Source organism: Rhodamnia argentea, chromosome 1 (assembly GCF_020921035.1).
Source record: "Rhodamnia argentea isolate NSW1041297 chromosome 1, ASM2092103v1, whole genome shotgun sequence".
NCBI classification, from domain to species: Eukaryota; Viridiplantae; Streptophyta; class Magnoliopsida; order Myrtales; family Myrtaceae; genus Rhodamnia; species Rhodamnia argentea.
The window spans coordinates 1,557,551-1,578,364 of NC_063150.1; the positions used below are offsets into that span (position 1 = coordinate 1,557,551).

The 20,814-nt window shown below is 40.0% G+C and overlaps 3 protein-coding genes across 7 annotated transcripts; 1 reads left to right on the forward strand and 2 right to left on the reverse strand.

Moving 5' to 3' along the window:
* Window positions 1–735, forward strand: LOC115732569 (cysteine proteinase inhibitor B). Its single transcript, XM_030663235.2, has one exon. The coding sequence runs from the start codon at window positions 102–104 to the stop codon at window positions 510–512; it is 411 nt and encodes a 136-aa protein (XP_030519095.1). The 5' UTR covers window positions 1–101; the 3' UTR covers window positions 513–735.
* A 630-nt stretch (window positions 736–1,365) lies between these two features.
* On the reverse strand, window positions 1,366–11,159 carry LOC115732568 (probable UDP-N-acetylglucosamine--peptide N-acetylglucosaminyltransferase SEC). The gene is made up of 28 exons (XM_048281683.1): window positions 10,755–11,159; window positions 9,054–9,199; window positions 8,853–8,951; window positions 8,697–8,747; window positions 8,145–8,261; window positions 8,009–8,065; window positions 7,367–7,486; window positions 7,035–7,097; window positions 6,861–6,939; window positions 6,419–6,528; window positions 6,279–6,332; window positions 6,125–6,192; window positions 5,921–6,023; window positions 5,581–5,783; window positions 5,401–5,497; window positions 4,614–4,685; window positions 4,416–4,492; window positions 4,222–4,338; window positions 4,008–4,092; window positions 3,770–3,937; window positions 3,406–3,516; window positions 3,233–3,319; window positions 3,012–3,139; window positions 2,839–2,921; window positions 2,611–2,716; window positions 2,306–2,452; window positions 1,829–1,949; window positions 1,366–1,711 (listed from the first exon to the last, which is right to left on the reverse strand). Exons 1-28 carry the CDS (start codon window positions 10,951–10,953, stop codon window positions 1,598–1,600), a joined length of 2,982 nt encoding a protein of 993 aa, XP_048137640.1. The 5' UTR covers window positions 10,954–11,159; the 3' UTR covers window positions 1,366–1,597.
* Window positions 11,160–13,579: 2,420 nt separating this feature from the next.
* Window positions 13,580–20,357, reverse strand: LOC115743301 (pentatricopeptide repeat-containing protein At4g14190, chloroplastic). 5 transcript variants are annotated; one of them, XM_048271543.1, is made up of 5 exons: window positions 19,765–20,357; window positions 17,854–19,007; window positions 17,498–17,751; window positions 15,385–15,595; window positions 13,583–14,474 (listed from the first exon to the last, which is right to left on the reverse strand). In XM_048271543.1, the coding sequence occupies exons 1-3, from the start codon at window positions 20,155–20,157 to the stop codon at window positions 17,715–17,717; spliced, it is 1,584 nt and encodes a 527-aa protein (XP_048127500.1). In that variant the 5' UTR covers window positions 20,158–20,357; the 3' UTR covers window positions 13,583–14,474; window positions 15,385–15,595; window positions 17,498–17,714. The 5 variants fall into 5 exon arrangements, with proteins under 5 accessions (XP_048127492.1, XP_030533883.1, XP_048127500.1 ...); XM_048271539.1 differs by having other exon boundaries at window positions 13,584–14,461; XM_048271535.1 differs by having other exon boundaries at window positions 13,580–15,595.
* Window positions 20,358–20,814: the final 457 nt, after the last annotated feature.

Genomic DNA, 20,814 nt, shown 5'->3' on the forward strand with positions numbered 1-20,814 from the left:
TCACTCTCTTTCTTTCTATAAATACAAGCAAACTCATCGTCGCTCTCATCAACAATCTCACCCTTCCATCATTATCCATCAACAACAGCAAACACCTTCGCATGGCCTCCTCACTATTGTTCCTCATCACCCTCACCCTCACCTCCCTCTCCTTCCTCGCCGCCGGCTATGTTGGCCCCCGAGTCGGGGGCAGGACCTCCGTCCCCGACGTGAGGTCGAACGAGGAGGTGCAGAAACTGGGGCGGTACTCGGTGGAGGAGTACAACCGCATGCAGCGACGGGGAGGCGGCGGCGGCGGGAACGGGGAGATCGCGTTCGGGGAGGTGGTGGGGGCGGAGAGGCAGGTGGTGGCGGGGATCAAGTACTACCTAAAGATCGAGGGGGTGCAGCGCGGGGCGAGGAAGGTGTTCGAGTCGGTGGTGGTGGTGAAGCCGTGGGTGCGATCCAAGGAGCTCGTCACCTTCGGGCCATCCAGAGGCGGGGACGGTGGCCGCGGCAAGTCCGGGTTTTGAGATCAGTCAGTAACCAATCCGGCTTCTTATTGAGTTAAATAACGAGTTTATCTTCTTTGCTTTCTTCTTTTTTTCTCTTGGTGGGTGTTTTTGGTGTGTTTGTCTTGAGTTTTGTTAGATCTTCGTAGGTTTTTTTCTCTGCATGCACAGGTTAAGTTCGAGCTGTGTAACTGTCTGAATAAAAGGCAATAATGAGTGATGAAGAAGAAATTTTATGTTCGGAACGACGGATTTTTTCGGTTCCATGAATCGGTCTGGTCTGGTCTGCTCGACCTATAAACTTCACCACTCCCGACAATGGGGCTGTTTACTAAATTTGGTTTACTGAGTCAGTGACGCGTGGTTATGGCCGAGTCAGAGTCAACAGGAACTACTCGAGTTTGGTACACTCCAAATGGCAAATACTTGCTATGTCAGTTTGCGTCTTAGAGAGGTAGTTAGAGATTTAATTAGGCCTGCCGACGTGGGGTTGAGAACATCTTTCATTCGGTCCGACTTCTTTCTTCTTCTACTTTCGAATCTTGTTCTTCTTAATGTCGGAAGGAAGTTTCGAACCCTGTAAAATACTCAATGATATGCCCTTCGACAAACGCCATTTGGAAAGTTCGAACGATCTTCATGGTAAAAAGAAATATTCTTAATAATTTGGTAGATTACAGAAAGTGTTTCGTTTTTTTTTTTTTCAACAATCTGCAAGGAAAATGATCGGTGCTCATTACGGCCGAGGCATGCTTGCCCACAGCATATTCAACTCTGAACAAGCGAATAGGAAAAGCTCGTCTTCCATGGCTAATGGAAGCTTTTTGAGACAAAAAAACGAACCGAGTGGACAAGACACTGATCCTGGCATCAATCATCGAAGACTTTTAATAATTTCATACCTCCCATGGCTCTTATGAACGTTTCGGGTATTACATCATAGTTGAGATCCTTAAAAACTGTTTTTGAGGTCAAATGTTGAAGGAGGTTTTCTCGTTCTTGTCAACATAAAGAGCGACAAGGCAAATCCCCCGGAACTCTTTTTTGTATCTTTTTTTTTTTTTTTATCTACATTCCCGTCTACTAGCTCTCTGTATCTGTTATTCCTACCTATTGCATGGGAACTCCGAATCGCTCTCGGTTACTTTGAAGGGCTGAGGATTCTCGCCGCAGCAGTAGAGATTCCACATCTTGAAGTATGCCCGCTCGAGGTTTCTCACCTGGATTTTGATGTTTGTTTAAATAGATCAATCAATTGACCCGAAAAAGCTTACAACATGCAGGTGCAATGAAACCAGAAACAGAAATCAGGGGAATTGCCAAGAAATAGAGCTCACCCATCGGGTTGTGTCAAACAAAGGGCAAGTCAGACGAGCTGCCTTAAGCCTACTTTTAAGATCCTCGAGCTTCAGTCGGTTCAATGCGAGTGAAACCGCTTTCTCTTCATATTCCTTCAGACTGTCGGATTGGATCATTTTAGTCCCAGAAAGCAATGTAAATACATCAGCAGCGAGGATGGAATAGGGGAATATGATACTTAATGATAGCGTACCAAGAATTTACACAACCATCTCAACCAAACTACAGGTTGCAAATGCAGTGCACACATGAGGACTTGAAAGTTGTCAAAAAGTCAAACTACCTAATAGTCTACTCAATGATGCACACAAGAGAACGAGTATGCCAACTAAACCAAATATAGTAGTAATGGCAGGACTACCATAGAAATACGACCTTTTCCTCTTCATGGAAATAACTCATTCATACAAAACACGTGTGTGGGAGAGAGAGAGAGAGAGAGTGCGAGTGTGTACCTATTAACAATCATCTCTTCCCCAACTCCAGTAGCCAGACATAATGAACCTGCAACTCTTGTTGCCATTTTCTCAAGGGGAAGCGTCACCATTGGAAGACCAGCCCATAGAACATCAGTGCCCGTTGTGTGAGCATTACATAGAGGTCTGCCCACATAGTAGCAAAATGCGCAATAAATTCCTTTTATCTTTGGCATAAATCAAGACAGCCAATGAATAAGTTAAAGAATCTGTCCGCCAATGGAAACTACATTTCAATTTTTTTCTTGGCGAGAATGGGAAGAAGCTAATGAAAGATATCTCACGTGTCAAGGAACAGATCTGCTAGAGCACTGCGCTTTATATGCTCATTTTTCATGGCAACATCTGTGAAAATAATTTGATCAGGTTGCACACCCCTTTGAGTAGCATCTGCCAGAGAGAAGAATTTTTAAATTGATATTCACCCAGTGACCAAGATCGAATATCGAAGAAAGCATCCATCAAACATAACATGATATTTTCAAACGGCACAATGTTGGAGAAAAACACACATGCACGGAGTCTGGTTTCGCCTGCTGCAGGGAATCGGAGGAGCCAAAGTGCACTGTTGGGTACACGTTTGAGAATATTGCACCTATTACGATGACAAAGACAGATCAAACAAGTTAAAACATCTCCTAAGGATGAACTGCCGAAAAAAAATAACCAAACGATGTGGCATTACCAAGTGTTGACAATATCAGGATCCATCTTGTAAAGCTGATTGAAACAAGCAAATATGAATTTGTCCTCAGGTAATCCATAATCTGATCTTTTTGAATGGCAACTGGGGTCCAATACTTCTCGGTTTTTCTGATAATGATTATTGCAATAAAAGGAAGGTGTTAAAATACACTCCATCAATAGTTCACCAAAAGAAGATGAAACAAAGTGAAAATGACTGACCTGCTTATAATCATTAACGAAGTAACAATGAGGAAGATGGACAATCTTCTCAGAGTAGATGTGTGAGAAATGAAAAGGCGACACAAACTGCAATTGAAGAACTTGAAAGTCAATAAGTTGTATCTTCGGGTGACAGAGACAAGAAATACCAAAATATAAATGAAATTGTCAACCTCATCTGTGACCAAATAATGTATATAAGATGCCCCCGTTGTTCCAGGAAATCCCATGTATGATATTTGTATAGGAGCAGGTTGCATGGCAAATATTTCATTTCTTGCCCCCTGCGGGCAAAAGAAGTGGTTTATTATGACTTTGACGGGAAGTAATATCAATCACAGAAAAGGGTGAAAACAAAAATCATGCAGATTGGAGAAAATAAGGATTTGTCAGGAGAAAAGCAGCCTGTCGTACTAGTATTTCATTAAAGATCCAGGTCCAAATCATATAGCATGATAGATGTTAATGATGATACCTATAAATATGGCTCTCAATTACAGATGATATACTGCAAAATCATACACACAAGCACCATACCTTTGTGTAGCCATTTAAATTGACAAGAATCTGAATTTTATGTTCGTTAATTAGCCTCGCAATCATGTCAGAAGTCATGGAGGAGACATCAATGAAGTGCTCTGCTTCTGACTGTGTGCGAAGTCTCCATTCAGTTCCATCATTGGGACTCAACGCATAACAGAAGACCTACAATATATCAACTATTAGATCAACAAAGCGACGCAAAACCAAGCCTATACTTTCACATCGAACAAACCTCAATGTTTTCTCTGTCATGCATGCCAAACACTGAGCCCATGAGGTGAGACAAGGGATGATTGCCAAAATCACTGCTTACATAACTGAAAATCAAGGATGAGATCTGTCAGTGACAACCTCACGGAAAGAATGATCGCTTCAGGCAGTGTACACACATGCGAAATAGACTAAGGTTCTTTTTTAGTTTTGTTTTTGTGGTGGGGAAGGCTTACCCAACCCTTAGACGTCCACTCCCACCATCACTCTTGACAGGATATTGTGCAGGATAGTTGAAAGGAGGAAGCGAGTAACGGGATGCAACAAGAGCACTGTACGCAGCATATTTGCGACTACAAAAAAAGAGAATTGTGAAAAAAACCGCTACAGCACCTTTTATTCACTTAACAGAAAAGGCAGCATAACTCACCTAATTTCAAGTGCAAGCATTGGATCAAGGGGATAGGCTATCGCGTGAAAAGGCTGTACACTCGGAATCACTGACATCTGAAAGTAGTATATGGGCACAATTATAAACCAGTTGAATGTATTCTTTACAAAAGCCGATATAGATGTATTTACGTATGAGAAAAGATAAATTACCTACGTATGACAAAAGAAAAATTACCTTAATCTGTCTCCTCAGTATTCCTTCCACTTCAGAAAACTTTTTCTCTCGATCTTCCCAGTCACAAACACACTAAAATAATGGTCAAATCAAGAAAATAAAGATGTAAGCATTTAACATGAAACAATGATGATCAAATGCATTAGGTTGCCTGTACTATTGAACTCAACTCGACAATCCTCAAAAATAAATTGATTTTCAAAACTAACTTTATGAACTATGAAGATGTATAACAAAAGATAGAATTGGACTTCCTCAGGAACTTAAAATGTCCCTGCTTACAGTCCCATCTCCACAATATCGCAATATGACATGTCCACTACTCAGAATGCACTCCGATTGAATTTTCACTAAATATCTCCAAACAATCTCGCAGAAATTATTTAAAGCCCAAACTGCATTCGTCAGGCAAATATCAATTATGTGAAAGCATGCAAAACCAATCACAATGAGCGAGCGAATAACCTCCCGCCCAAATCTCGTGAACTTGATCTGTAACACATGAGCTTTCATCACTGCATGATGTCTAATAGAGAAGTTCTGATAGTTCAGCCATGGACAATATCAAATCAAAGAGATCGCACCAGATCATCTTGAGACCATTACATCAACCCCAAACTATCTTATTATAGTCCTACTTGTCAGAAACCGGAAAGATAAAAGTCAACCAATTTACAAATTACAAGATGAAAGTTTCCCTGTTGATAGGTGCAAGTGCACTTCAGCCTCACCTGCTGTATGTAAAACCAAGGGCAAAAATGGGAGGAGAATGCAGTCATTACGATACCTGCAAAGTATGCAGAAGGTTGCAAGTTGCTTCTGGAAAATCAGGACGAAGAGCTAGTGCTTGCTTGTAGCTCTTTATAGCTGGTTCAACATGTCCACTGATTCCCAGAAAACCAGTAAGAATCCTTGTATAGCTGTAGAAAAGTCTCAAGAGACATCATAAGTAATCAAACTACTAAACCTGTCCTTATAAGCTGATGCTAGATTTGCATGAGCCTCAGCCATTGTGGGTCTGATGTTAATTGCGCGAACATAGTCTTGAATGGCTTCACTAACCCTTCCAATCTCCTTGTATGTGTTACCACGGTTGACAAGCCCATCAGCTGCCATAGGATCAATTCTCAGAACTTCATTGTAGCACGAAATTGCATCGGCATAGTTACCCTGTGATGGACCACAATAAAAGAATAAAAAAGACAGCAACAAATTAGACCTCTTTCCTTGCAGAATGATCATCTACCCGGATGTGTGTGTGTGTGTGTGTGTGTGTGTGTGAGAGAGAGAGAGAGAGAGAGAGAGACCTGCTGCTTGTATATTATTGCCAAATTGTTAAAAGGAGCAGAAAGTCCCACTGTCACAGTAAGGGTAGCCTTATAAAAGGAGGCAGCAACATTTAACATGTTCCTACAAGATTAACTTCTCAATGAGGGCGAGTTCCAACTAGTACTAGTACATTGATAATAAACAAGTGGCAAGTAGAGAAATGATCCATGTGATGGAAGTACCATTCCATATAAATATTCCCCAGATTTGTCAATGCTTGAGGATGGTTAGGTTGTAAAGAAAGACAGTGCTTCACAGAGAAGGAAAAAAAGATCAGGCATGGTCAAAAATACAAAATTAGGGAACCGATGGATGCAAACTTTCATATAAACTTACTCGATAGCACGAAATGGCTTCCTCAACCCTTCCAGAATCTTTTAAAGCATTACCCTAATCATCCAAAAAGAAACATTAATTGAATAAAAGGGTAATCGCAAGGATAAACCCCATGAATCTAAACGTAAGAGATGGCGAACCAAATTATTGTATGCCTCCAAGAAGCCTGAGTCAAAAGTAATTGCTCGCTTATAATTGACAATGGCCAAATCAAGTTGACCTTGTTCATAATAGATACTGGCCAAATTACCTGCACCATCAAATTTGACAGATCAATAAGTTCCATTTGATTCCACGAATAGTGCCTATCTGATCCAGTGCATGAATCGCTCATTAACACGTGGAAACATTTCTAGGATGAAATCACTGACATGATGAGACTGCTTTACCATCACAAAGATATATTTGCATTAATAGCGTAGGTCATGTGCTTTCCAGTATCCCAACTAGTTGACCTTTTTGACTCAAGTGTTGACACGAGAACTCTCTCTCGGAAAAATCAAATTCAGCAAGATGTCTCACTTCCATATTTTCCGCCAGTCTTTTCACAAATATCACAGAATAAGCTAAGCAAAAACTCACCATATGCCATAGCATAATCTGGTCGAGACTGCAGAGCACGCTGATAGCATATAATAGCCTCCTGAGGCATTCCCAAGGCCTGGAAAAGGCAAAAGAAAGATCTTGTTTTTCACCAGACACTCGTCCTGGCTTTTGCAGCTACCCCACCTCATTAGCACGATATTGATAGCTTACCTTATATACGTTTCCAAGGTTCAGGTAGGCATCTGAAAATGTTGGTCTGAGTTTTACTGCTTCCTGTAAATAAAGGTTATGATTTCAAATCACTTAAAGAAAGAACCCTAATGAGAACATTTCTGACCACAATGAAAAGCAAATATCAAAAACATTCCAGAAAGTCACTCTTGTACATAGCCTGCCAAGTGGATCCTTTCTTGGTTTCTAACCAAACAATAAACCTAACTAGCAGCCATCACCTTACAAATACAAATGCATGCTCAAGAACTTCTAATGCAAAAATGCATGAAATTTTAATGAAGAGAAAAAATTTCAACCAGATAACTAACCTTATAGTACTGAAGTGCCTTGTTAAGATCCCCTGCCTCCATGAAAAGGCCAGCAAGATTTGACCATGCAATTGCAAAATTTGGTTGTATACGGATGGCCTCAAGGTAACAATTGTATGCCTAAAAAGTGAACAAATACTCAGAAATTGCACAAATTCAAGATTCAATAACCAACATGTGCTTCCTGAACTACTCAGAAAGGACTGAATAAAGCATCCGGAGAAAATATTTTCCTATTTGACCATGCTATTCAAAAATTTGGTTGTACAACTTAAACGGCACAAAAAAATTCAAAAATCAATACATGTCTCCTCAACTGTTCTGTGATAATTAAATATTCAACATCTTCTCCAAAATAATGAGTAAAAGAATTAACTAAACTATTACGCCCACTATAAATGAACAATTTACTTAGATTATACATTAATACAATTTCCAACAGCAATAAGACAATCATTCCATGAAACAAAACAGAAATCACAAGTGTCAAAAGCAGTCTAGGAACTAAAATAGACCAATTTAAAGAAGCACCAGTGCCCCAAGCCCATTCCCACCTCCATTGAAAAAAGGAACTATGAAATACAACCAGAAACACATGGACAGGTAAATCACAGAAGCAATTAAAGTTGTAAGTCATGTCACCTCTTGCACTAAACCCTGAGCTTTCATTAAATTTCCGAGGTTACTTTGAGCATCAACCTGCACCAACGGGCAAACAAAAAATAAGAAACATCTAGAACTTACAACATAGACTTCTCAAATATGAGCCTGATAATACCAAGCGTGGATTAAGTGCCAAAGCCTGCCGACAACACTGTCCAGCCTCTGTATATCTTCCTTTTCGCATATATGCACTCCCTAAATTTGACCAGGCATCAGCAAAATTGGGTCGAAGCTGCAAACGTCATTGGACAAATTAAGATTAGATCATGAATCCGATGGCCCGTTATTTGAATCACTAATCAAGAAAAATTATGAAACTCAGAACGCCTTGAAAAAGAAGAAGTGTTCCCCTTGGTCATACTTCTACAATTGTTAAAATCTATTAACATTAATTAGCACAGCTGCGAAACCAAAGGTTAGATGCTCCATACTTGGTAAGAGAATGGATCTCACATGCCACTGGGCCATACCTTTACTATGGAAAACCGTCCAAACAAGTTGGGAAGTAAATATGTATTCTAACCATCTATCGCTGTTTCTGGGCATTCAAGTCAAGTTTACATCTAAAAACTCAATATAGTAGGAAGAACATCAAAACAAAAAACAATTTCTTATGTGAGAGAAAAAGAACTCCATTAGTAACAAATCTTTCAAGCAGAATACACACCTCAATAGCAATTAAGTAGTAACGAATCGCTGCATCAATATTCCCCTTCTCCTGAGAAAGAAAATATGCAGGAAAAACCGTCACAAACTTGACCCACATAAACCAACCAGCTTAAATGCTGTACCCTAGCACCGTTGAAGCTGTTGTACCAATTACCTTCCACGCATTTGCCATATTTCCATAGCACTCAGCAAAATGTGGATCAATTCGAAGTGCTTCCTCATTCTTGGCTATGCACATATCTAAATCATGCAGCTACAGCATTCAAATCAAGTAGCCGAATCAGATCCATAGACCTAATATCATCTAATCATCAGATTAAAAGGGAAAAAAAAAACATGGAACCATTGAAACAACCTGATAATATATTGCTCCGAGCAGTAGAAGGTTATCAGTCCGTTGGGGGTTTCTTTCATAAACAGCAAGGCTGTGCTCTAGTGCCTGCTTATAGATTCCAGCTTTATATTTCTGATGGGCAAGAGCTATCAGAATGTCTTCATTAGCTACAAATAAACAATGCGATTCAAAACGTTAACTCGATCATCAAAAGAGCCACAGGGAAGCTCAGAAACAATTCAGATAAAATGCAGGGACATTTATAAAACATAAGACAAAGCCATCAGACAACACATTAATGAACACGAAAACCAAACACACCTTGAGGAAAGATTACAATTTCGATACTACAAAGTCACAATATGTCAGAGCTTTCTTTGAAAGTTTGGCCTCAGTACAGTTCCCATTTGGAAAGCTTAATAGAAACTCTAACGCAATTACCAAAATAGAACCCAGAAAGCGTACTCTTACATGAAGCTTCCATCTTCAAACTCCTGAGCAAAAAGAATACGAGAAACGGAAAAACAAAACAAATTGAAAGCCCTCAAACTTATTGTTTTATGCCAGGCATTTGCATGCATCGCTACTCAAGACACCAGCTAAGCAGAAACTTTAAATAACCACGACGGAAACTTTCGATCAAAGTTTTCATAAAATGGTGCAGCTTATCTTCTCTACCACCAAAAAGATCACTAAGTGTCTTTAGCCACAAGTGGTAACAATACCACCGGATACCTCTATTTACAGCATATATATTAACTCAAACATGTAACATACTTTGCACGAATTGATTTCGCTTTCCATTTCGGACAAGCTAGTATGGCATAAGGGAAGTTCTTCCTATTAAGAATCCTACTTCCTTCTTGCAAGCAGTGAATATCGGCCTCACCTATATTTTTTAATAAACAAATCAAGTCAAATGACCGGATATTTTATTAGATTTCTCCTTCTATATTTCAAGACCGCCAAAGAAATAGATTTCAGAAAGATAATGCATACAATTGCCATTTCAAGGTCCACATTTACAAGCAAACGCTGACCTCATACATGTCCGTAGTGGTATAATCACCGAAACCCAACCAGATGAACTCCTTATAATTCGAGTCATCTTGTAGGTCCATATTCTAACTTATGAACCTTTGAGCACAGTTGAGCAACTTCCCCAATCACACAAACGAAGAGAAACATTGGCTCAATGACGAGATCTCAATATAAACGGTAATCACAGACTTAGTGCAAGCTAATCTTAAATTTATAACCAGAATTGAATAAACAGCAAAAGGCGTCATGGCCAGAGATCACTCAAAACGATTTAAGGACAAAGATTGGCACCGTATTCCTACCTCTGATTATTCCTTGTGATCATTAGGTAATGATAATAAGTAGGTTTAACCTAATATCCAGGAACGCAAAAAACTAGCGGCAATCGAAAGATCGAACAAGCCAGAGCATGATCGCCGTAGAAATGGTGAAACATCGGTGCACCCATGACGATTCAAGCTGGCTGACATGCTATTGCAGGGAGACCAAAAAAAAAAGAAGACCTTTCCAGAAAAAATATGTCTATGGGACAACCATCAGAAAAGAAGCTTCAAACAATCAAGCACGAAATTTCGATCCGAACCCTAAAACTCACCAAAAGCAACGCAAATAACGATCTAAAACAAAGACGAATCCCAAAAGAACCAAAAAGAATAATTAAGAAAGAAAGAAAAAAAAAACCTTCGCGAGAGTCCAGGGGCTGAGAGATCCTGAGGCTGGACAAGGAAGAAGAAACAGCATCGGGCTTGAGAGGCAAGGGCTCGTTGCTGAACGAGGCCAATTGGAGCTGTTCCTGCTGGTGCTGCTGCAGCTGCTGGTGCTGCTGCAGCTGTTGCAGCTGCTGCTGATGCAGCCGCGGATCGCTTTGCAGCGACAGCATTTGCGGCGTAGCGACGAGGCCCTCTCTCCGTTCACCGATCGGGAGCCGGGGAAGATTCCCTCGACCGAAGGAGCTTCAGATTTTCTCGGGAAAATAGAAAAAACGCCACGAGGTTTCTCGAGAAAACTCTCTCTCTCTCTCTCTCTCTCTTGTATTTAAGAGGAAATTCGGGAATTTGGAGAATCCTTTCTTTTTCTCTCTCTCTACCAAAAAGCGTCCCCCCTATCAACACGCGTTAAATGTCGAGCTTCTCTCCAGGAGCTTCGATCCTGTGTTGCCCGCCACACCCGACAGCCCGTAGATCCGCGTCGGATGCTCGACACGTTTGGCCTCCGAACGTCCTGGACGCCGACGGGTGTGTAACGTGTTCGAACGGAGGCCCCGTGTGATCTTACGGCGGGAAGTGGGATGCCCGGAATCGCCCTCGGGCTCCAGCGCGACGACGCGTGTACGCGAGAACAGTACGGCCTCTGGTTGAAAGTTCGGCGAGGGTGGGGTGGTTTCCCAAATTTCAATTAAGGTTAGGTTAGATTGACATTTATCTCACGATCATGCGTGATCGGGAAAGAATCCAATTTCGATCGGGGCCGGCGATTCTCGACACGATCCGTTGACGCCACACGTAATAAAACTGATTGAATTCCGGCATAAAGGAATCATCTGTCATTTTACGCGGGCTCGCCGCTTGATTTCAATGCGGCGCAATTGTACGCATTGTAACGTTTTCGATACATTCAAAGACGCTTCTCTGTTAAGGGCTTGCGAAGACGGCACGCGTAAAATCAAAGAATCAATAATAAGACGAAAGACAGATTTGGGGATACAGAAGCCGTTGAACATGAAGACATACTAACTGAATAGCATGTCTAAATTAATGTGATGTGCAATTACTCATATCGTCTAAAAAACATGTTAAAAATGTTAACATGACATATTCATTAAGTAGCACTGGTTTATGTGCGTTTACAAAAAAGTGAATGTTCGGTTCGCGTCGTATTGACATTTGACATGTGACATGTTTGATGATCATATTTGTCGTGTCATATCATGAGATCTTATTAAATATGTTAATATAGTCCATCAAGTTTATTAAATATGTCGTATTCGAGTTAAACATGCTGATGTTATCCCCCCATTTCGACACGACGCCATGAAAGAACATGAATTGTCCCTAATTCCAATTTGCAAAGCCAGTCTTGTGTACCATTCTAAAAAATCAGCACCAAAAAGGAGAAAACAGATGAGTAACAAATTTGACAATACCAAGCAAAAACACCAAAGCATAAAATCTACATTTATATGTGCACGATTGGAAGTTAGTACTCCTATATCAATTATAATTCAATAATATATCAATTACAATTCAATATCGATTTCACATCAATTGCCAAACCGGATTTCCTCGAGTTCAACTGGGCTTGGCCATTGGTCAATCTAACTAGATAGCCTCGCCAAACTTTGCAGAACATATCTCCAAGTTCTAGTGGTGTGGGTATGCGTGTCCCAATTGGCGAGCTGCTAGACACATGATCGGGTCTATTTGAAAAATAATTCTAATATTGGGTGGAGGGAAAGCATCGATAATTTACATTCTTTTCCTCTTTAACAAGAGATGAAATGCATTCACTACATATCAGAAAGAAGATACATGATAGTCTTCCCAAATCCAGCACACAAAGGAAATTCACTTGGTTGCCCATAACCAATGATGCAGGCTTTGCAGCAAGCTTAACAAAACCGACTACTAGACTTAGTCAACTGCTATTGACCTAGCTTAAACTGACCCACCAAAAGACACTCGAGGTGCCATGTCTCAGATTCAGTAACGCAGAGCCGTCGCAGGACACCTCGAGCCATACTCGAAGTTGCAGGCCAGTAGCAGTTGCCATATGTTAGCAACCATGGTGAGACAAAAATCATTTGCGCATCGTGAAGGCCCTCTCTTGCAATCTTCCATAGAAATCTGCTGGTTTGTCGTCTTCTCCCCGGACACAGCAAATCGTCTTGTGAAACTCATGCAAACAGACCATTAAGACAAATTCTGTGCCTCAAGCATATTCATTAACTTCTTGATCAAGAATGTCCAACTTTTTCATATAAACCAGAAACAAGTCCGAAAACATAGCATGAAACGAACAAATGGATTTCAGAGGAAAGATAAGGCTAACTGGCAAAGATGTGGAGATAGCAGGCACAGGAAAGAATCTGATGATACAACTAGCAAGAAAGATTTACGTAGAACAAAACCCAGAAGAATGATTCGCACGAAGTCTTACCTAATCCAATCAAACCAAGCATGGCAAGCCCTAATGATCCTCAAAATGGTAAACAAAAAGAACAGGAAAAAAAATGGAGAACCGTCTATACATGTCTCAATGAACTACAGGCACCTGCATATTGGAACCTTTTATATACGAAAGCATGTGTATTGTACATGGATTGAGGGCACCTTTCTTTCTAATGCTAGGTAATCTCAACTTAATATTCCCCCAAAAAACTCGTCAATCGTTGACCACATATATGAAGAGATGCAAATTATCTAGATACCGAGCTTGATTCACCGTTTCAATGATTTCATAGACACAGAACTTTCTCTTTCTGCAGGGATTCTTAAAATTGAATTGTATGGATTTTTTCTCATTTCTGAGGGAATATGGTGAAAACTCTCTTCCAAGTGTGGTAAAAAGAAATTCTGTTGCATCCAGATAGCATGGCCATAGTTTTGCTCCAGATAAGCATCGACATAAGAAGATGAAACCGCATTAGGACATTTTCTTTCTCCTGTAAGGGCAAGTAAATCTACTTGGATATTTGCCTCCTCATTCTTTTTCTTTGATTTCTGCGTTATGTTGCAAATTGAGCACTGATCGGGTGACTGCAATTTAGCAATTTTATCAACTTCAACAGATAATTAGCTTCCCTTTCTTCATATGATGTTATGTGGCTGGTCCATGCATTTAGAGCACATGCCTAATTTCACTGAGATATCGCAGCCAGGTACTACCAGGAGAGGAGGACCCGGTGTGGCACCTAGGAGCTGGCTTCACAAGAAGAAAACTCTTCGTCAAATCCAACTGAGTTTGGGGTGGATTAGTTGATTCGAACGTCCAAATAACCATATTGTAAAAAAGGATCTTGTTAACATTACCTAATAAAGAAACATTTGCATTTTGAATGCACTGATTGTGCATAACACGAGAATGACAACACTTTAAAAGGTGACGAATTTCTTTATTTGGATATTTAACAAGTTCATCTTGGGCACTTGTAAACAAAATCCCTACAAGATAACAATAAGAACATTCATTGGACAGAACATTTGATGACACAGGAAACAAAAATGAATAGCATTCGCTACACCGTATCCAATTATCAAAAGATAGAAGCCATTGAATATGATGACAAACAAGTTCTAATATTACCTTAGGGTAATGGGTTCATCATGGCCCTCAGCCACAATTCCCTAGTGATGCTCATTAGTGTGTGAACAAACTCTGCTATGATCCTCCTCCGAGAGAAAACTTCGAGTGAATAAGCAACTCAACAAATGTAAAGGAACATTCAAAGTTGAACAATTTAATGCCCAAAAGTCTACAGATTGTATGGTGATAAAGAGGTACGTGAAATTAGGAACTTTATGATGTAATTATGTCTGTTTGAATAGGTTTGAGATGGAAAATTGATTGGCGACAAGGAGATGGGACAATTTCTTACAGTTTTGTTGAATTCTTTGAAGGAACTATTGCTATTTCACATTCAAAAGGAGTAACTACATGAACGGTTAACTTTGGTATCTAATAGGTGGCTCATTTAACTAAATGAGTGACTTTATGATTGTCTATATGATCATGGGATATCTCTCTTAATTACATCAAAGACTTAATCATTGTGTATTCCCACCAGAGGTTTTAAAAATATTTAGGACATGGAGGCCAAATACCAACTGATATCTTAACCAGACCTTTTCCACAATTACATAATCAGTCGCATTTTAACCATAGGTTGGATATGCTGTTTCTTTCAAAACATCAGCACCATCTTATTTCTTACTGAAATTTGGGAAACAATTACATTTATGGAAAATAATATGTTTGAAACTATCACAGAGCATGAGACACGAGTAACAATGAAAGACCATCATATCTTAAGAATACTTACGTAAGAATGTTTGTGAAACTCAGCTATTAGTTCCACTAGCCAGTTATCTAGTAAATTCAACAAAGCAGCTAATAAATCAAGAAAACTTATTCACAGCGGCCACTGTCGCACAACCAACATAACTGGTATACCTGCACAAGGGAGGATACGCAAGATAAACAAATGTCTCGAACAAGGTGTGTAAGAAAAGGTTCATTCTTTAGAAGTTTCTCAAATGAAAAATCATTCAGTTTCAATCAAAACGATTTGACAAGCCTAGAGATTGCAGCTCACCTTCCTTATTGATGGAGCCCGGAAACTTATAACGTATTTGCAAAGGACATGGGTATTCATGACAGGGAACCAGACTATGTACTTTGGTTAAAAGGATTCTCGAGGCAGGGGTTCCCTGGAACCCAGAGTAACAACTTCTTGCTTACCCAGTATAGCTTCACACATTAGAATGCGTCTCATTTCAATCTCATCCAGCTTAGATGCCAAGGCACTGCAAAACAGAAAGTAAGCTAAATGTAAGTAGTGGAACAGACTGGTTGTGATGGATATCAACTTATTAAGAGAACTGTCGTTGCAAGCCTCAATTAGAAAGCAACTCTATGTAATGAGGCTTAGTATTGGGAAAATGGGCTGACTGCATGTTACCCTCATAACAACTATAGCCTCAGGCTTTCGACCATAACTTTAACACATCATACTTTGTCTGAAAGAAACGAAAATAATTTCCATATGTCCCAGCAAATTCCCTGCTACCATCTTTCTGAGTTCAACCAGCAATTTAATGGGAGCAATTCATATCCCAAAGATTAACCACAGAAAAAGCCTTTAGATCTCTAGTGTCTCAAAATTAAAACTTTAGAAACGATCTGCAGCATATTACTTATTCCCAAAAATGCAATTGCTCAGAACGACCTAGAGTAGAAAAGGTATTTTAAGAGGTCTAGTGAGAAGTTATTACTTCTCAATGGCAAAGTTCATTGGAGAGAAGTACACAACAACACCATAAGAAATGGTATAGCGTCGAGCTATGATGTTACAGATAGTTCGTTTCAGCCCCAATAATGTATGCTTAATGTGGGCATCAGTTTGCCACTGCCTGAGAGAGAGTTCGTAATGACTCAACCCAAGTTAATTTGTGTCGAGAAGTCCCAAATAAGCTAGTCCGCATGAGATTGTTCAGATTGTTCATTCCATATTTGTCAACCTAAATGGTTGGGCTTTCTAGGGTCACTAAAGTAATTTTCTGCTGAACTTTCTCTTATTCACATTCAATTGACTATTGGAATGCACCTTTCCATCAAACCCAGTCACACCGTTTACGTGTCAATCTATAGGCTAATATTACCCTCGCTAGCAAGAGTTAGAAATTGCCCATGAAATTCTATCCTTATGCACAAAGGATATGCAGTTAGATTATGATTGGCTATAGGAACTGATAATTCTTCGAATATGGTATTATTTAGTTGACATAATGGCATTCATATTCAAAGTCTGCATGTCAGCTGTCCTTTGACCGTTTTATAGGACGTGTCAATGCGACAAATAAGCCATCAGTAAAAAGGATTGTCAATGAATGTTACTTATTACCCACCTCGTATATTGGAATTCTCGATTTGGTGCCTGTGTCTCTTCCCTTTTAGCCAGAATCAAAATTATGTAGATGAAAAATGAAGTTTGATATCCATAATCCATGAGACTGCCCTGCGTGAGTATGTTATTTAATACATTATCAAAGAAAGGAAGTGACGGTTTCACAATACAAATGTAAATTGTGGAGTTGTTATAGTTTTCCAGATCTGTGAATTTTATCGATGCTTACCATTGTTCACTTTAGTGCATTTTTCTTAGAACAGTGTCACTTTTTAACCCAAGAAAAAAGTGTAATAGTGGCTATTAGGACGTTGTCGAAGAGCTCACCACCAATTTTTTCAAGACTAAGACAGCCGAAAGTGCCCAAGCTTCAACGATACACATAAAGGCATGATTAGTACCACAATCTCACTGCACCAATTATCCTTCTCCCAATTAAGGATTGTGTAAAAATGAATTTTGGAACTTCAAGTTAGAGTTAGGTTTCTAATTGTACTTATTCGTAGGAAGAGCGGTTGAATGGGATAATATGGACTATGGTGTTTAATGTCTTATATCGCCACAGGTATGGAGGACTTTCCAGAAAGCAGCTAGTATTGCAAAGAGCTACTCTAGTAGCTAGTTCGCAAAGAGCTACTTTAGTAGCTAGTTCTCCCAAAAAAGATAAAAGAAAAACGTCTTCAATCAGGTATTATCTGGTAGATTTCCTAACCAAACTGATGCAAAGAAAAGCTAATCGTGCTTTGAATCTCTAAACATATAAAAGATTTAGGGAGTAGAAATATTCAGAAAAGTGACATACCATTATTTTATATGACCTCCAAATAATAGGGGTCAAGGTCAGTCGGTGAGACGATGGTGAATAAGCTCCATCGTCGAGAGGGAAACAGCCCAAATCACCAGCTAAGGCCCCTAAATGACTGCTTAGCTTCCAAATGAATGTAATCAGCCCTGTGAAAATGAACAGATGCAACTTCTGCCAATTTATAAACTTGTGCCTTCTTAATGTGCATGATAACTCAGAAGCGGATACTGGAAATGCTTTTCCAGAATCCTCTGTTTCAAGCACAAGAATTATGTCCTTTACAAAGTCTATCCTTACAAAAATTTCATAGATCAACCTTCAGAAGGGACATTTAAACTTCACAGTGCATTTACTGGTTTTTAAAAGAGTCTTCCTTCCACAGCTCTGATACCGAATCGATAAGAGTGTTGTAGGTCCACCTAGTCTTTGCTTTGTTTTGAAGTTCAAAGGAGCAGTAGATATCTTCGCAACTTCTCAAGAAATGACCTTTACCAAATGCAATGAGAACCAGTGGGTCAGTTTCCATCTCCACATCCCTGCAGAGGAACCCCATCCTTCTCCATGCATCTAAAATCGGAAATCCATCAAAACCAATTCGGTTTGCATCTAATAACACCCCAACAGTCACAATATCGGGTTTCAATCTTTCGGCTGGCAGCCCCAATAGTAAAGTTCTCAAGTGCTTAAAATCTTTCATCTTCAAAAGGGTAAGAAAAACAGTGTTCACAAGTGTCACGGTCCAAGGAACTCCGGCTTCTTCCATCTCTCTGACAACCAAGTCCATGCCTGTGTTACTCAAAAGACGAGCATTAGAAAGGAGCCGTAAGAACCAAGAAAGATCACTACCACTACTTGAAGAACAATGGCATCCCAAATCATCCAGCCTAGAAAACATGTAGTTTTCTATATATATTCCAGCCAATTTTCTGATAAGATCCTCCTTTAGGGGAATTTTCGCATTCAAAACCCTTATGTAAGCCTTCTCCATCTTAGCTAAAATACCAAAGTTGGCGTATGCATCAAGCATCGATACCAGAGATAATGGCTGCAAATACATTCTCTTAGAAAACATTGTTCGCTGCAGTCTCTCCATCTGTTGAAGTAACCCAGCACGAGAAAACTCTCGAATAAGCAAATTATAAGTTACATGGTCAGGCAAACATCCGTTTAATTCCATTTGCTTTACACACGTACCCAACTCATCATACATTTTATATTTTCCATATGCTCGGATTAGCCCGTTATAGGTCTCGTTATTAGGGCCCAAGTCATTTTCTCTCATCTCATCAAGAAACAGTAACGCATCATCAAAGCTCCCTCTGTTGGCATATCCATGGACCATTGAATTGTACATTTCTACAGAAGCTTTCAGATAGTTATTTTTCATCTGTTGAAATGCTGAAACTGCTTCATTCATAAGACCCTCTTCACATAACAACAGTATGATCCTCTCATAGTTGAACTCAGTAAGGCGTGATGGTTTTCTGTCCTTCCACATATCAAATACCTGTTAACACCACCATGATTGTTATTTATCCAAAGGTCATAAAAAATTAGTTCCTCAAAGAGTACAGAGAAAGGGAAGATGACCAGATTCTCGAATCAGTTCTTATCACTGAACACCCTGTACAAATCATTGAAGCACGATTCACATGGCATCTTTTCACGACCGTACAAATTCAATTGGTATTGTGGGAAGTGTAAACAATTTACAATCATAGCAAAAGGCTTCACCTTTTACATAGTTTCTATTTTGTCAGCCCCAACAAAAACTAAAACTGAAAGAAAAATCTTGATTCTGTGTTATCAACGTTCGGCCCAAACATCGTACAACTGGCATATACTGGACTGCCATCATTTTTTTCTTGGATAAGTAAGTTATTCATTGGCTTACCAACTAAAGAGAAGTGATCAACCCCAAAAAAAAATAAAAACTGAAGGGAAGTGAAGGGCTAGATCCACCACAAGCCCAAGTATTACAACTGCCATGTTCAAAGCCTAAGAAAACATTCAAGCAGTAATTACAGCCTCTTGTCCCAGTAGAAGTTGGAGTCGGATTATGGAGGCAACAATTCACTATTAATAGCCGTGTAATTCAACTTTCACATCAAATCCTTATTGCCCATTTGCTCATTCTTTTCTATCAGCAACCAAAACAGACGACCCCATAGGAAGATTATACCAGAGCACCAAACTCTATACTAAACAGAAAAGCTTCGCAACTAAAAGGTCGAAACTTGTCAAGAAAAAGAGTAGCACAATACCTTGAGAATTTCAAGGGACCTCGAAGCGTGTCGCAGGGACTTGACCACGGCCCAGAACTGGTCCCGAGTCCAATCTCCATCGTCTTCGAGCATCCGCAGAGGGCAAGAGCCCTTCTCGCTGAGCCTCTGGAGCAACGAATTGAGCCTCCGGTGCTCGTGAAAGGCCTCCACGAGGACCGCCCTGTGTTGCGCGGAGCTGCAACGCGGGGTTTCGATTTCATGGCGTGATTGCAAATGGGTGTTTGGGGATCTCGACTTCTTGCTGCTGCCGTCCTTGCTGCCGTGGGCGACGAAGCTCGCGGTTCGTCTTCTGTGGGGTTTCCAAGCTGCGAGCGCAAGTGAGAGGGCCGTGCCGATGCCGCCATGGCTTTGGAACTTGATGGCGCCCTCCATGTTTGGCTTTTGGCCGTCCGTTCTCTGAAGAACTTTTTTCCTACTCTTCAGACTGTTATCATGAGTTTCCAAAACAGTTTAGTCCTGTGCTTTTGAAACGATCAATTTTCGTTCTGGTACTTTGTACTCGTGATGAAACCGATCCCAATTATCTTTCGACGGAAATGAAATCACTTTCATCACATTCGCATTCACATTCTTGATGATTCCTACGTAGTAATGTACAATTTCAGGAAGATGTTATTACAAGACGCCACTGTTCTCATGGGTCAAAGGGTAAGAAACGGCATCGTTTTAATCCACCGTGAACTCGGTTAAGTTTACAGCCATGTATTGATATATAAAGTCACCTCATCATTTTCGTCCGTCAATTTGAATAGAATTAGCGCGGGAACATAATTGCGTCAATGGTGCCCAACAAAGTAATGTACAATTCGAGGACGATGAAATTACAAGACGACGCTGTGCTTATGGGTTAAAAGGGAAAAATGGCGTCATTTTAATCCACATTGGATGATTTCGGTTAAGTTTACAATCATGTCTCGATGTATAAAGTCACGTCATCATTTTCGTCCATCAATTTGGATGGAAGTCATGAAGGAGCTTAATTGCATCAATGATAGCCAATGGATTAATGTACAATTCCGGAAAAATGTA

Coding starts and splice junctions, on each gene's coding strand:
- LOC115732569 (XM_030663235.2), top strand. CDS start 102: ATGGCCTCCTCACTATTGTTCCTCATCACCCTCACCCTCACCTCCCTC.
- LOC115732568 (XM_048281683.1), bottom strand. CDS start 10,953: ATGCTGTCGCTGCAAAGCGATCCGCGGCTGCATCAGCAGCAGCTGCAA. Junction 8,748..8,852: donor ATATGGCAAATGCGTGGAAG/GTAATTGGTACA, acceptor TTTCTTTCTCAG/GAGAAGGGGAATATTGATGC. Junction 6,529..6,860: donor AGATTATGCTATGGCATATG/GTGAGTTTTTGC, acceptor TTGATGGTGCAG/GTAATTTGGCCAGTATCTAT.
- LOC115743301 (XM_048271535.1), bottom strand. CDS start 20,157: ATGGAGGGCGCCATCAAGTTCCAAAGCCATGGCGGCATCGGCACGGCC. Junction 19,008..19,764: donor GGTCCCTTGAAATTCTCAAG/GTATTGTGCTAC, acceptor TGGTGTTAACAG/GTATTTGATATGTGGAAGGA. Junction 17,752..17,853: donor GAAGACTCTTTTAAAAACCA/GTAAATGCACTG, acceptor TGCTTGAAACAG/AGGATTCTGGAAAAGCATTT.